This window comes from Neoarius graeffei, chromosome 21, assembly GCF_027579695.1.
Source record: "Neoarius graeffei isolate fNeoGra1 chromosome 21, fNeoGra1.pri, whole genome shotgun sequence".
NCBI lineage: Eukaryota > Metazoa > Chordata > Actinopteri > Siluriformes > Ariidae > Neoarius > Neoarius graeffei.
In genome coordinates, this window is record NC_083589.1 from 21676287 (window position 1) to 21693262 (window position 16976).

The 16976-nt window shown below is 41.5% G+C and overlaps 1 protein-coding gene across 1 annotated transcript in view; it reads left to right on the top strand.

Moving 5' to 3' along the window:
* Window positions 1-322: 322 nt before the first annotated feature.
* The window catches only part of mrps18a (mitochondrial ribosomal protein S18A), a 78015-nt gene continuing 61361 nt past the window's right edge, over window positions 323-16976 (top strand). Inside the window, exons 1-3 of the mRNA XM_060902814.1 lie at window positions 323-486; window positions 14109-14140; window positions 14241-14345. Coding sequence (XP_060758797.1) covers window positions 333-486; window positions 14109-14140; window positions 14241-14345 — 291 coding nt within the window. The 5' untranslated portion in view covers window positions 323-332. The remainder of the gene's footprint in view (window positions 487-14108; window positions 14141-14240; window positions 14346-16976) is intronic.

Below are 16976 nucleotides of genomic sequence, written 5' to 3' on the forward strand. Positions count from 1 at the left end.
GAACCATTATTATATTAACAGGCCCTAATATGAAGCTTCCAAAATGATTACTTTTATTAAGAAACAAATATGAAGTAATTTAAAAAAAATTACTAATACTTTAGTATGAATAAACTAAAATGATCATGAAATGACTAGTTATTACAGAAAAAAAACAAGTCTAAGAAAAAACTGAATTGAATTGTGTAAAATAAAACAGCGCAAGAAAATAAAACGTAGGACTTATATGAAAATATATCAAACAGGGGCGCGTTTGGAGCCAATGGGCGGGGAATTAACTCCTATGACACCGCCCCTTTTTGAAGAAGCACAATAACCAGGAAGTGAAGGTCATGAGAAACATGGCGGCGCTCTATGTAATGAAATCTGTAAGGACAGGGTTTAGTGCTGTTCACTGTGCTATTAATAACAGTTTAAAACTGAGGATATTAAGCGGACCCCAGTTGTCGTTTTTTGACTGCACTTTGAATCGTGGTATTCGGCAAGGTAAATTTATATGAGCTGTTTAATTCAGCATTTTAACTTGTTCATTGAGACACGTGCATGGCCTAAACGAGAAATATTAAACCGAGTCTCAAACTGCACAAAATGTGTTAGTTTATCTCCTGTGTGTGCATGATTATAAAAGAGCAGAGGGTGTTTTAGACATGCAGACCTTTCTCTGTGATTTGATCTGGAGAATGTATTGTTTGTTTACAAGTAAAATCTAAACGTTATTTGATTAAATGTTGAATGTTCATACAAAATTCCTCAGTTCCTGCTGCATGAAAATTCTCCATAAAATGTGTTACTAGAGCGGCGGCTACAATTATCGACACCTTAACGATATTTTGGCCATTGCAAAAGTAGAAAAGACTTTCCGTGTGTAAATTGGCATGAGTAGTTACTCAAACTTCCACTGGGGGAAAAAAAAAGTTTATCCCCGATTACTAGCGTATCAGATCACGTGACACCGTTCCGTAAGTATTGACACCTTTGTCCACAGTTATCGATATCCAGATGATTTATTAAAAAATCATCGGTATGTGGTATTACGTTAACAAGTGTTTACTTAAAATTTGTTTTACATAGACTTATATTTAGTACAAAATATTTTGTGTAAAATGTGTGTGTGTATATATATATATATATATATATATATATATATATATATAATATATGTATGTATGTATATGTGTGTATATGTATGTCGGTGCTTATGTAAATGCGGAAATAATTCTAATGTTTGTAAACAAGTTAACTGATGTTTAACCTGTTTCAGAAAATTTTTGTTCCACTTTCTACCCACTTTTCTAAGTATTTTTTGTAGGTCACATTTTGTGAATCATTCGTTGTTTGTATTAATTTCGGGGTTCTCCACTTTTCCAAAATAAAAGGTGGTGGCGGGGGTTTGGGGGCCGCCTAGGCCCTCAACGGGGTCCAGGGGGACGAGGTCCCCCTGAAGCTGACACACTTTGGACTTTTTTGACTGTGAAACTGGCCAATACATGGATAGGAAATGCTAAATCATTGTTAAAATCATTTTACAAAAAAATTAACACTTTTACTGTACGTATCTTTACTGTCAATGTGAGACTCATTAGACATTTCGGTTGAGACTGATGCACCTGTTGCGCATCCCTGAATTAATTTTTTTTTGTGTGTGTGAGAAAAATAAATGAACTTCCATGCATAAACAAAATACCCAATTACAATAAATGCGTACATTTTGTACAATACACATAATGTTAATTGGGTGAAACCACTCCAATCCATGCATGAGCTGGTGCGCGTGCCCGAGACTTGCACTACAAAGCCACCCCGGCCTCCGTAGGTCGGTTCCTTTGACCCAGGAACCTGGAAGTCCTGCAATAAACAAAGAGTGAAGCAATGGGAAAATGCAGCATACACAATCACAGATACGTAAAGTAAAAGAGCTGAACTTCAATGTGTGTGTGTGTGTGTGCTGTTGTATGATTACTATAACTGTGCATGGTCAGAAAAGATGATAGATAAGCATAACCATTGCAGAATAACGCTACAAACGTGCACTCGAAAAGTTATTTAGCTTCTGGCTAGCTGCAGCTTGTAGCTTCCAACGTTACTATTGCCGCTTTTCCAACGCGGCTGGGCTGAGCCGTGCCGTGCTGAGCTGGGCTGAGTCGAGCTGAGTGGGGCTGTTGGAGTTGCATTTCGACTACAACCGCGCTGAACCGTGCTGGCTGGAAGTGGGTGGACACATTGGGTGGAGTTAGTGAAAGTGGGTGGATGTCACGTCATGTCGTTAGGCGGCGCAAACAGTGACATCAGTGACCTTTTAAGCGGTAGTCTCATGACCCGGATAGTAAACAATAAATATGGAGGACATGGAGTTGTTAGTGTTGCTGGTCTTGGTGCTGTGGCTTGTTGTCACCGACAACGCCAACAGATACTGGCAAGAGCGTATAGATGAGGCGAAGCGCATAAGGCTTCAGAAATTCTTGTAATTCGTAATTCTTCTTCCGGGTTTACGGTGGTTACAGATCCCAGTGTGCTTGCGGGGCGTGTGTGGGCATGTGAGGACACTCCTCACCAATCAGTGTACAGGGGAGTGTCTGCTCACGCCCCTAGCCCCACTCGGCTCGGTTTGGCTCGCTTCAGCCCTACTCCAAAACCGTGCGAGTTTTAGGTGCTAAGCAGGGCTGAAGCGAGCTGAGTCGTGCTGCTCTAAGGTAGTCGAAACGTGAGCCGTGTCAGGCTGAAGCAAGCTGAAAAAGGGTAGTGGAAAAGGACCAATTGTTACCCTCCCCAGGAGTGCTTGACCAACAAAGATCACTCCAAGAGCAAGGTGTGTAATAGTCGGCCCTAGCTCATGCCCCTAGCCCCACTCGGCTCAGTTTGGCTTGCTTCAGCCCCACTCCAAAACCGTGTGAGTTTTGGGTGCTGAGTAGGGCTGAAGCGAGCTGAGTCGTGCTGCTCTGAGGTGGTCGAAACGCGGGCTGAAGTGAGCTGAAAAAGGGTAGTGGAAAAGGGCCATGTGTCAGTATAGTGTAATGTGGTGCGGTGTAGTGTAACGTAGGGCTAGACCTCAATCTGCAGAGCTCTGCGTCACAATCTGTATGCAGCCGGCTGGATGTTTTTTTTTTTTTGTTTGTTTGTTTTTTACTGCAATCGCGTGGCCACTTCAGGTAGCCCCGTATGCATTTGTTTAATGGTCTTCTGTGTGTTAAATAGTTACAAAATTATAATAAAGTGAATACAACTTACTTGGTGTAAAAAAAAAAAAAGCACAACTTTATCACACACTTGTGAAATTTCCTCTCTGCATTTAACCCATCTGAAGCAGTGAACACACACATGCGCGCGCACACGTGAGCAATGAGCGCACACACCCAGAGCAGTGGGCAGCCATGCTAACAGCGCCCGGGGAACAGTTGGGAGTTAGGTGCCTTGCTCAAGGGCACCTCAGCCCAAGGCCGTCCCATATTAACAGAAGTTACGGGTTTTTTTGTTGCCAAGGGAAGGGTCGAAGGCCAAAATGATATTGTGGCGCTGCGCCACTTTAAAAGTGCCCGTGGAGAACACTGAATTTCTAGTTTTGTAGTTTTACCAATAAATGTCAACAGGCAATTGATACTGTAACCACATGAAAATCCAGGTCAAAGGTCGCATGCCATTCCTCAAACCAAAATATAAAATCTCATCTCATTATCTCTAGCCGCTTTATCCTGTTCTACAGGGTCGCAGGCAAGCTGGAGCCTGTCCCAGCTGACTACTGGCGAAAGGCGGGGTACACCCTGGACAAGTTGCCAGGTCATCACAGGGCTGACACACAGACACAGACAACCATTCACATTCACACCTACGGTCAATTTAGAGTCACCAGTTAACCTAACCTGCATGTCTTTGGACTGTGGGGGAAACCGGAGCACCCGGAGGAAACCCACATGGACACGGGGAGAACATGCAAACTTCGTGCAGGAAGGCCCTCGCCGGCCACGGGGCTCGAACCTGGACCTTCTTGCTGTGAGACGACAGCACTAACCACTACACCATTGTGCCGCCCGAAATATAAAATGTCTACTGATACTGTAAAATGTGGTAGATATTTACAACAAACTGCAAAAAATATTTTCTGAATGTAATAGAAAAATCTGAATATTTCAAGCATATAATTTTTTTTTTTTTTATATGCTAGGAATTTAATTCTGGTCTAATTCTATTTATTGCAGTAGCATTCCAAATACTATAACAGGGTACCCGCAGAGTCTTAAAAGTATTAAAGTATTGAATTTCATTTTCCAGAATTAAGGCCTTAAAAGTATTAAATTTCATCTTGAAAGTCTTAATTTTTTCCATGGAGGTCTTAATTTTCCAAAGAAAGTCTAACATCGTTGCGTAACCTAGATTAAATTCTCTGTGATGAAAATGAAGTAAAATCTAAAATGTTTTGCGCTGCCCTGGCGTTCACACGCAAACAGCGGGAAATTCACGTCGCGCCGTAAAGGGTTCACACGAAACGAGAGCAGCAGGCGCATAGAGCAGAGAGGGTGAGGGGGAGAGAGCATGGGGAAGTGCAGATTCAACCCGAAGTGGCCGCTCGACCCTAAGGCCCCGGTCACACCGCCCGAACTTTACTGGAGCGTTCCTTGAACGGTAGGGAGGGGGGGCCGAATTTCGACAACGCTCGTCACCACGCACAAAATGGGAAAAAAAATCGAAAACACGGGCGTTGGCTTAGCGGTGCACCGCTGAAGCCGGCGTTGCTTTAGCGTTGGTTTAGCGGTAGCGAGCGTTGGTATAGCGGCGTTCTGCGCATGCGGGCTTTGGCTCGGCGGGGGTATAAAGTTGGTTTAGCACCAATCATAGCAAGTCTCTCAGCATCCATGGTGATACAGTTTTACTGTAACTTTGAGCAAATTCGATATAGATGAGGTCTGAACTCAACGGCAGCTCGATTCCAAATGAGCTCCTGGTCCATTTCTCCCGTATTTATAGCCAAATTCTGGTCCCGCTCCGACACCTCTATACCAATGCCAAACCAAAGTTCATCGCCGCCATGGATAGCTGCTTCAACGCCCGACACCGTTCCAGCAACCCCGTGTCCGCTCGTAAAACGCTTACAACTGCTCCACCGAAGTTTGTGCAACGTTTAATCGCCTCCCGGGCAACGCTGGCGAAGCAGCGGTGGTCCAGTGTTCAAGATTTCTGCGTTGGCCTAGCGGACCCAAGCGTCCACGAACTTGCGTCTAGCGGTGCCAAACTTTGACTGGGCGTTGGTGGAGCGGGGGTGAACTTTGCCGGGGCGAAAATTGCCCCCTCCTCACCGCTCGCAATATTTTGTGCAGCTCAAAACTTTCGGAGCGGTAGGAGGGCCCCTCGAGAAACATCAGCGGTGGCTGAGCGTATACGGCGTTGCTTTAACGGGGGCTAACTTTTGTTAAACGGTGGTGAACGGTTACGAGCGGTGATGAATTTTTTTTCACCGCTCCAGGAACGCTCCAGCAAAGTTCGGGCGGTGTGACCGGGGCCTAAATACGCCTGGGTTAAGGGGGTTCCAAATAATGACCGTGAGGCATTATGCACTTTGTGTAAAAAAAAAACTTTCAACTAGGGACAATGGGGCTTACAGCTCTGGATTCTCACATGAAAAGTGGTAAACATATTTCGTTTGCATCCACAATTCAGAAGCAGGCAGCTATACTATTATAGCTATACTATTCTTTTTGTCTTTTGAATGCTTCTCTGGCGTGTGTGTGTGTGTGTGTGTGTATGAGGGGTGATTGTCTGGACTTACATGGGGGTGCTCTCCTCTGCATGGTGTCCAGGGGGTGTGAGTAGAAGGAATTCTGATTGATTATTTTAATAAATGTAATTTTGTTATTTCAAACACTCGTAAATAGTAATTATTTGAGGTTTAATCTGGTGCTCAATATGATTTATTCTTCCCTAATGAGTGCGACAAAGGTATTAAATTTCACTTGAAATGGCATTAAAAAAGTCTTAAAAAGTCTTAAATTTTGGTTTAACAATCCTGGGGGTACTCTGTATAAGCAGTCCATTCTGTTATGAGTCAGAGACAAATTATAAATCACAGCACTTTAAAAAAAAAAAAGTACCTCATCTACTTCAACAATGTTACACAAAGATCGATCCAGAACAGTTGTAAATGTCACTTAATTCCACAGGGTGTTGATAATGGTGGACACCAGTGAAAGTGATGTTTTGATAATAGATCACGTGACTTCTCAAACGCATGTTTAGATACAAAATGGTGACTGTCAAATAAAAAAGTAAGAAACAAAGTAGGTTTTGACAAGATCATGAAATATCGGTGAATTTGATAAGTAAAAATATGTCCATGATCTTTCCACCATGCTTACCTGCGATGATGACATCTGGGTGATTGTGCTTAAAAAAAAAAAAAAAAAAATTCCATTTCAGACGACAAGATCAAAGGGTGAGGTGGGGTCTTCCAGTTGTTTAACCAATAATAACTATTGTAACTGAAACTTACCTTTTGTAAAATTTGTTTTTAATTGGTAAATCTGAAAAGGTGCCAATGATTGTGGACTGTTTAACTGTAGCTGCCGCTCTATTTTACACACACAGTGATTTTACACTCCCACACTTGGCTTTAATATTTAAAGTGTACTGGTCATGCTTACAACATTAACTTTGCTTTATGTATTATTTATAGACAAAAGATGTGCACATTCAGTCAAAAATAAATGCTGTAAAAGCACTTTTGTGGACAATTTTATTCCATGAATTACCCATGGGGGCAGAACCAATAGGGAGCAGCCATTGCCAGCCGGAAGTGACATACAGTCGTTGATTCTGGGTTATTGTGTGCGAGTAAACAAGCAGTGTTCTGTGGGTCGAGATTCGAGGTGAAAGGAGGTGTTAAAGAAGCAAAATATGGCTAGTGACTTTTGATGAAATGAGTGTTAATGGTTATCTATTTGAGCCAGAGAGGGAGGAGGCTTGTGATGACAGTGAGTCATCACATTCTAGTGATTCAGAGGAGGAAACTGCCGCAAGAGATGTGCGTTGATGGTAGATCTAAAGTGGCTATCACTCCATGGTGTCGATATGGGCAGTGCTCTGTCATGAGAACTGACATGGAGTCCTACTGTTGTCAAGCACATGAACTTGCTGCAGACCGCTTTGACGGCTGTATCACATTCACCCAAATCTGCACGAATATGTCCTTCACAAACTGTCCCTGGAAATGGCCTTCATTGATGGCATGATCCATAGGTACCTCTGGGGACCAGCACCTGAAGGGGAGCTGATGAACAGGCAAGTTCCCAGTCAAGTAACTTCAGAACACATTGAATAAATATAGATCTAATACTTGTAATAGATCTTTATTTTATGGCGCATATCTAGTATTTCATGGCATTATGTGCAAGTAGATTTGCAATCGGACAAAATGACTGTGTGTCACTACCAGTGCTGGAACAGCCTGTGAAAGAGGCAACATGTCACTGACCATGCCTGCCTGACGGAGCAGTAACTTAAAACTCACAAAATACTTGACAAGAGCTTATAACGAACGTTGCATGACGGAACCACTGGCATCATATGTGATCTTTTGAAATGGCTAATAATTAAAATTCATGACAGGTACCCTTTAAGTTCAGCTTAACTTCAGCCCTGAGTGTTAACATCACTGGTACATGAATTAGAACATAATCTACTTAACTCCAAGTACAGTATTTTAGCTTGTATACCACTGGTAGATGTGAGTGCAGTATCTAAATGTTTTTACATTCAGTGAACACATTGTGGGTAGCATGATGGTGTAGTGGTTAGCACTATCGCCTCACAGCAAGAAGGTTCTAGGTTCGAACTCAGCGGCTGATGGGAGCCTTTCTGTGTAGAGTTTGCATGTCTGGGTCCTCCAGCTTCCCCCACAGTTCAAAGATATGCGGTTAGATTAACATGGGGCAGCCTTGCGCTGAAGTGCCCTTGAGCAAGGCACCTAACCCCCAACTACTCCCCAGGTGCTGTAGTATAGCTGCCCACTGCACTGGGTATGTGTGTGTGCACTCATTGCTTACGTGTGTGTGCGTGCGTATGGGTTAAATGCAGAGGATGGATTTCACTTTGCTTGAGTATGCATATGACAAACAAAGGCTGCTTCTGTGTAATTCAAAATGCACAATTGAAGATGTTTTAATGAATTTCATTCTCCAGTAATTCAATTCTGTACCTGATTGTTTTGACTGAAGTTAGCAAGTGCAAGTCCATGCCTTTTATTTATACACTTAAAATACATGAACGTGCATGGCTCTCAGGGTATAAAATATTGGCCTACTCCTGCAGGGTCATCCTGAGACTTGAGATTAGCACAAATAGACATGTTGGGGTAAAACTCTTCACACCTTCCCATCTTGCGCAAAGTTCCATTTATTCGTTTTGAAGCTGCTTTTACTCCATGACTTTGCATCCAAAAGTCCACTGAGCTCAGTGGACTTTTGCCTTCCCAGAAGGGAATTTTTTTATTTTAAATACTTATTGTTTTTAAAGCATATACGCAGAACCACGGCCACACTTTGTTTATAAATGCCTTGAGACCTCAAGAATGGCATAGGAATAGTTTTAAGCGTTAACAATAAATCTAATATAGTAATTTTTACGATTAAAGTGATTTCATATACGTAGGTAATGGTCTGAGTGAATGACTTTGACATCTGTGACATCACAGTAGGAAGTTTATCGGTCTCCTTGCCATTTCCGCTATACTAAAACACAGAGCTGACTGTAACTTCGATCCTCCATTTTGAGCTAATTTATCGCCATGCCACGTAGATGTATTTCTGGCGGGTACAGCAACATGACAGAAGGTGGATTTACGTTGCATTCATGGCCCAAGAATGTTCAAACTGCAAAGATTTGGATGTGTTTTGTAAGAAGTTCATGGGCACATTGGGCACCTACAAAGTGGTCTCTCCTCTGCTCTGCATATTCTACTGAAGACTCGTACGAGACCTCTGATCTGTTGAGGAGCGTTGGCTATAAGCCCGTACTGAAAGAGGATGCCGTACCAACAATTAAATAAAACTACAAGAAAAAGAAAGCAAGTTCAGTTGCACCAGTTCTCCCGGAGTGTGAGCTGAGGGTTGTTGCTAAAACCCGGGATGGAACGGGACATATTATTGCTCGAGCAGTGACCTCCCCCATGGTTTATGCTAAAACCGGTGATGTCCTGGGTTTTAGTAATTGTCTGAGCCGAGCAGTAATGGTGGAGTCCTCAGTATGGAGAAAATGGAGAATGAGTTGACCGGCCGTCTGATTTCTCCACTGGATGTGCTTGCCTCAGCAGCAATATCTCACTCTTGCATGGAAGAAGTGAATGAACAGAGAACTGAACGAACAACTGAAAGTCTGATTGTTTCAAAACGATCGGCCTTCAAGAAGCGAGAACATAGACGGGTAAGCTGCAACTCTCCTTTGGATACAAAAACAACACTCGTTTACCTGCATTTAGATTAATACATATAACTTGTATTGTGCGTTTAAGTTACCAGTATAAGATTATTTTATTTGCTACAGAATGTGATTGTCTGTACTGATTATTTAATTAGCCTTTTACATTTTATCAGTTAAAATACATGTATGTTGCATAAGTTATAACACCTATCCTGTTTTAATGAGTCAACCCACAATCAATGAAGTCAAATCAGTCTTAGTTGAGCAAGTCAGTAACATTATTTCTTACTTTCACCATAAATTTTTTATTTATATGACTTTGATCTATAGCTGTCAAAGGCCTTGGCCTTAAAACAGGTTACTGCTGTGACGTCACACACTCAGGGCTGGCTGGCTGGCTCAGTGGGGCAGCTCGAATGCCAACTTTGCGGTCGATTTTAACTAAATATTTTTATTTCCATTTATGCAGCATACAAGAGTCAAGAATGGAGATACTATCCACTCGGAAATGTATTTAAAAATAAAGGTTCTGCGTATATCCTTTTAAGTACATACAACTGCTTTTCTGGCTGTGTAAATTGGCAGTACTGGCATTTTAACTTCCAACCTTCAGGTCACTAATTACCACTGGTGATGAACATGAAACCAGTCAAGTCTCTTAAATTATTTGCTATGGGTCATTATAATTTTGTCTCGACAGTCTCTTTATTCACCACGTTTGTAAGAGAAAGTAAAAAAAAAGTGTTTAAATTTCCAGTAATAAGATAATCTAGGATAAAGCCTCACTTTATATTCATATATGCCACCACGTCATGATAGTAACTTTCTGTAAATCCATCCATTATCTGTAACCGCTTATCCTGTGCAGGGTAACGGGCAAGCTGGAGCCTATCCCAGCGGGGTACACCCTGCACTAAGCATGCACCGATACTGGCATCGGCCCCGATACTCCACTAATATACTCGTACTTGTCAAACAGTTGCCGATACCATGAACCGATACCAGTGCCGATCCCATGCGCCGATACCAATGTTCCCCGCAGCGCTTTTTGTTCCATTCGAGAGAGAAAAAAAAACTGAAGCATTGTTGAGCTCAGGCTTGAGCATAATATGATGGGCTATACCATGCGCCGATAGTGTTCCGTGAAGCGCCTTTTGCCAGCGTCCGTTCGAGGGAAAAAAAGCCTCTCCCAGGAAAAAATTGTAAATCTCAAGCATTGAGCGTAGGCTAATTTCGTCAGAAGACAAAAAAAAAATTGTTCGACAACAACCCATTTTTCCATGACGAAGATGTTTGCGTAGTCATGAAACAGTGCCGTCACAAGTTTGCTCCTGTCTTCCTCCAAAATTTTATAAAAACGCCAAACTGCTGAGGACGACATGTTCGTTTGGTTGTAACGGCTGAGTCGTCTTCTCTATACACTCGTTCATGACTAGTTGTCTCCCTCTGCTGGGTACTGAATGTCAGTGCGCAGAGTTGTAGTGGGTGGTTGCGAGCATTGCGGCGGCCCGCGGGTGTTAGTTTATAGATATGTAGGTAGCCTATATTTTAATAACATCAACAGTATCGGTAGTACTCGGTATCGGCAAGTACTGAAATGATAGTACTCATACTCGTATCGGTTTTCACAAATGTGGTATGAGTGCATCTCTACCCTGCACAAGTCACCAGATCATTGCAGGGCTGACAGAGACAAACAACCATTCATGCTCTCACCTATGGTCAATTTAGAACCACCAGTTAGCCTTACCTGCATGTCTTTGGACTGTGGGGGGAAATCCACGCAGAAATGGGGAGAACATGCAAACTCCACAAAGAAAGGTCCTCGTCGGCCACTGGGCTTGAACCCAGAACCTTCTTGCTGTGAGGAGACGGTGCTAACCACTACACCACCATGCTGCCCTGTAAATAAATGAAAAGTTTAATAATGTGATCAAGGGATGGTGATGCAGCAGGTTGCCTTGCTGCTTCACTGCTCAAGGGTCACATTTTCTTCCTGTGGCTATGTGGTTTTCATCCATGTTCTCCAGTTTCCTTCTACTTTCCAAAAAATGATGGCTTTGTGACCTCTAAAATGTAAATTGCCCCAGGTCTGAATGTGTGTGCATGGTATCTGGACTGGAATTTCATCCAGGGTGTATTCCTGTGCCCAGCAGTCACACCTAGTGTTTCAGGATAAGCTCCAGATCCACCATGATCCATTTTAAAGAAAACTGTTGCAAATGCACCTCTCTTGTGCTGAGGCCATTATTAAAAAATGTTCTGTTTCTGGTCCACCGGCCGGGTGAGTGGCATTTGTGTGGTTGAATTTTTTTTTTTTTTTAACGCCGGTTTTTCGACATTTTTTTCGGGTTCGTAAATCTAAAATCAAACTTGACATTTACGCATTCCCAGGGCTTTCCACTAAGGCTCATACTAGCCAGCCATGACAAATAAGTAGCCAGCTGGGGGGAGTAAACACAAAATAAACTCCTGTGCACGCAGTTCCCAGGATTAAATGTATTTTCCACAGACCACTTATTTATTCACTTTACTCAAATACAAAGTAAAATGGCAGTAAATCTTCTTTCTTTTCTTGCGTATTGCATCATGAGGCGTTCCTGGCTTGTAAATCTCTTATTTTCGGTGCATGACACATTTACGCAGCTGAGCATGCTATGAATTAACAATGACAGCGGTCTGCAGTGGTGGCTACACAAACACTCGGCGAACATTTCTCCATTTGTGTATGAAAATGCACCCCGACGACTCAGTTTGATTTCATTTACAACCAACGGTGTCTTTTGATGCCAGCACATAATTGAACGAGAGAAGATTGGTTTACCAGAGACAAAATAAGTGTTATCTCTGCTTCTGTTCCCTCCGACAGCCCCGACACACTACTGCCTCCGCTCAGTGTGCGCGCACTCTGAACTGAATCAGCTCTGCGCATGCGCCGTGCGGCGCAAAAAAATGGCAGCCACCATGAAGGCAGGAGATCCGGAGTTTTCAAACATTTGCTTAAGTGTGAAATTGCAAAATGGTATTCTAGCGAACGACAAAATGGTAAAGATTCAGAAAAAAATCATTCAGTGATCATTTTTATAGACCCCTTCGCATGTTTGTAAACAAACCGACCGTTGCCAGGATGCGCGTGCAGCCTGGACCCAGAAACAATGGCACTGCCCATAGACCAGGCATTATGAGCTGTCAGATTATGCAAAACAATTGTCGTTACAAGATTGAGAATGCTACATCAATAAGTTAACTCTCACAAGTGGACATTGCCTACCGGATCCGCATTTAATAAAAAAGAGTGGACGGACGATGTTAGTAAGTTCCCTGGTATACAATGGCCAGATATATACTCGTACCTTATTGACAAGACTTCAGTGTACACCCATGAAAAACTTCGTGCCTACAAGTCTTTAGACGCATATGATTGTGCGGGCATGTACAACTTGATTAACAATGGGACATTCATATTCATTTTGTTTTAATCAAATTATGCCAGTGATATGATAGCAATATGGCTTTAGCTACAACAGCAAATACCAACACTAAACAGCAATTTGCAGGAGGTAATGGCATGAAAGGAATGATAGTGTAAAGAGTGCAGCTAAGAGAAATCAGAGCTGCGTAAAAAGCGAGAGGCAGAGACCAGAAATGAAACTGAACGGGGCGGGAGCTAGGTTAGAGCAGTCAACGTAAGTTGGCATTTAGAGTGAGGGCACACAATTTTACCTTTCCATCCTTGCTTTAAAATTGTGATTTTCGGCATACACAAATAATGATGGCACAAAATCTGGACTGCTTGAGTCAAGCGAGACCTCTCCTACAAACAAAATTGCATGCAAAGCTAAGTTAACATGCTAACAATATTCATTACATTGTGTAACTATGACCCAGCTAATCAGACAAACGTTACCAAAGTATTTTGCTACATCAATAAATGAAGACTAGAAAGAAGAAAAAAAGAAAGATTTAATAAATAGCCTGATCTTACCTGTGATGAAGTGGGCGCTGCAAATCCGCGCATTTTTGATGGTGCTTTCATCCCAGTCTACACGTTTGATGGCTTGTAGCCATAGACTTCGGCTATTTTTATTTATTTTTTTTTGAATGGGTGAGATCCTGCTGGAATTCTGAACATTTTAACCCCATCACTGCTACGATTCTGACACCCGAAAACACAACAACTAGGCATTTCTGAGTCTTTTTTGGGTCCAAGCTGCGTGTGCAATTTCTGCTTACGTATGAATGACGTTTACTGCGAAGGGGTCTATAGTGTAATTTCATCCGAACTAGGCCTAACGGTCGATTTAGAACTACAAAAAGTCCATGTGCCGGACATTTTAAGTACCTTTGTAAAAGTTTTGCAAATGTTGCAGTCAGCATTTAAAATGCTAACTTAAAGTTTTTGTACAAGTTTCAGTTGATGAAACTGTAATTTTATTAAATGTGTCTGCTTTTGTAATAAAGTACTGAAAGAAAAAGCAAACACAGCATTGCGATTTCTTATCCATCCATAAAAAAAAAATCCCTCCCTCCCGACTGAAATTTATTTTGCTCTCCCGGTGGACAGGAAACAGATTTTTTTTTTTTTTTTTTTAAGGATGGCCTGATTCAGGTTCATCCTGATGCAAGAGTGGGCACTGAACTTATTTGGTTAATGTTTGACGTGTGTGTGTGGTGTTTTATTTTTATTATTATTATTATTCCTTCCCCAGTGGTGGAGAAACAGGAGGGAGAAACTACAGTGGTAAGTCTTACAAATGCAATTTTTTTTCTTTATTTATTGACTGTTTTTTACATTTTTTTTTTTTTTCCTCCAGTGGATTGTTTTTTTGTTTTACTTGTAGATTGAGGGCCGAACAGTGGCTGTACCTGAGAGCCCGCAACCTCCTAACCCAACTGCCAAATGCCCAATTTACCGATGGAACCTTCAGAATAAGTACACATACACTGTAAGTATTGAGTTTGCATTACATTAGACGTATAGCAGACACTCTTATCCAGAGCGATGTACAACAAGGTTGGAAGTTAAAGTGCCAGTCCTGCCAATTTACACAACCAGTAAAACAGTTCTGTAAAAGTTTAGGTCGACAGTGTAATGGATGAAGGGGAAAAGTTGACTTTTAATGGGTCTGACGAAGTAATAATGTGTCAAATCTTACCATGAGAGAACAGTTTGTGTCAATTGGAGACTTTAGATCCCCTAAATCACCCCTCCTTCATGGTGTCCCTCAGGGCTCTGTCCTGGGACCCTTATTATTTGTAATATACATCCTTCCTCTTGGCCACATAATACAGCATTATGGGCTTAACTTTCACTGTTATGCAGATGACACCCAAATTTCGGGGATGAGAATTTTCCACCGATCGGCGGATTTCCGACTTTTTCAGACCAAAATGATCGTTTTTGAGATCGATGTAAATCCGTTGAGAAATTTTCGGGGGGGGGTGTATGATTAACGATCTGTGGTCACCTTATAACGCAGACATCCCAAGTCTCCCAGAACTTCCGGGAGTCTCCTGCATATTAATAGAAGTGAACAAGAGCGTGCGTGCGCAACATTAAGGTCTGCATCACGCATCTTAGAATGTGCGCGCACGAGGGAGACTGTGTGCAGTGTTGCCAGATATTGCTGACGTTTTCCATCCCAAAATATGTTCAAAACCCGCCAAAATGCACTTAAAACCACCCAATGTGGCAACACTGCCTGTGTGCCTGTTCATGTAGCGCATGCCAGACAAAGAGCATCCTGATTGGGTTACTCAGCAAAATAAGCCAATCAGCTTTCAGTGTGGGCGGGCTTTTATCCCTTTTCTCGAGGACCGACCGGCATAGCAGAGAGAGAGAGAGAGCGCGCACGCCCCAAAAAACGAAAGTACAAAACCCATTTCAGCTCAGATTACACAAAAGAATCTCCCTGTCTAATAAGGGTAGAAAATAATGACAGTTTCACGCGATGTACTGTGTGCAGCAGTGATTTCAGCGTTGCCCATGGTGGCTTAAATGATTGTAAAGGACATGTTGAGGTGAGGAGTGTCATTTCATGTGCATTATAGGTCTACAACAGGCTGTCATGAAAAGACCAAACTTATTGAAGATTTCCGTAAAGTAACAATGTATGAATATACATCATATATATCAAATACACGTCATATAAGTGTGTATCTTTTTATAAATGAGGTTAGCTTGTCTAATGTAGCATGTTGGGGAGAATCATAGTATCATATCTATATTTCTGATAAAATTTTAGGTATGATACCGTGTATAACTCTCCTACTTATTGCTCATTTCATGGGGGGGGAATTGCTGGGATGTGCCGCGCGGGAGCGTCTGCCCGCGTTTTTTTAGGCCGAGATGAACTTTATAGTTTTTGATTTAAAAAAAATTTTCCGATTTGTAATGCCCATTGTACATGCCTGTTCTTTAACTCAAAATCACCATCTCGATCTTCAAATTGACCGTATGGTATATGCATTACATTACACAACATCCTGTCCAGATAAAACCTAGTTAGTACACACAACAGTTGAAAGGGAAGTGATGAGTGATGTTGAATGTTGCCTGCTTAATATGCAAGAGCTCCTGCTACCATGATAACATCAGAAGAAAGCTTCAGAGAATTATATGACAGAACTTTTTTCTGGTTTGCACTTCATTGTAAAGGATTAGAGTATTCAAAGACATGAATAGCAAAAATGCAGAAATATAATACTGTAGAGCTCGTTTATATTAAAAGGTGCATTGATTTTTTGAAATCATCAAATGTGAATTGATTAAAAACAAGTCTCTTGTACCATATTAATCATTTTCACCTGGTAGTCCACCAAGAAGGGGAATTTATTTCCAAATACATTTTCCAGTTTTTTGCTGATAAAATTAATGGTTTTGGGGTAAAAAAATAAAAAATAGCCAAAAACTCAAGCCAAATAGCCAAAACTCAGCTGCTAGGGTACTCACACCAGGCCCTGGGATCATATCACTCCTATTCTATACAACCTGCACTGGCTCCCAGTTAAATATAAAATTATCTTGCTTGTTATAAATCCCTACATAATCTGGCCCCTCCCTATTTATCAAATCTCCTAACTCCATATCAGTTACTTCTAAATCTTCGCTCCACAGATGTCCACCTATTAGCAGTCCCTTACTCTCGGCTCTGCTCTATGGGTGACAGTGCTTTCAGTGTAAATGACCCTAAGCTGTGGAATGCCCTGCCACTAGCGTTGCACCAATGCTCAACACTGTCCTCTTTCAAAAAACAGCTAAAAACACATCTCTTTAGCTTGGCCTTTTCTCTTTGATTTTTAATATTATTATTATTATTATTATTATTATTATTATTATTATTATTGATTTCTTATTTTATTATTGTTATTCTATTGTTTTGTTTTTTGTTTGTTTTTTACTGTTCAGTGTTCTTGGGTACCTTGAAAGGCGCTTATAAATAAAATGTATTATTTATTATTAAATCAGAAAAGAAAATCTGTTTAAAACAGTGTTTCTGAAATTCAGTGAGATCAGGTTTCTTACAGCAGGAAAATCTGGAACTTGTACACATCTTTTCCCTCAAACTACAATGACA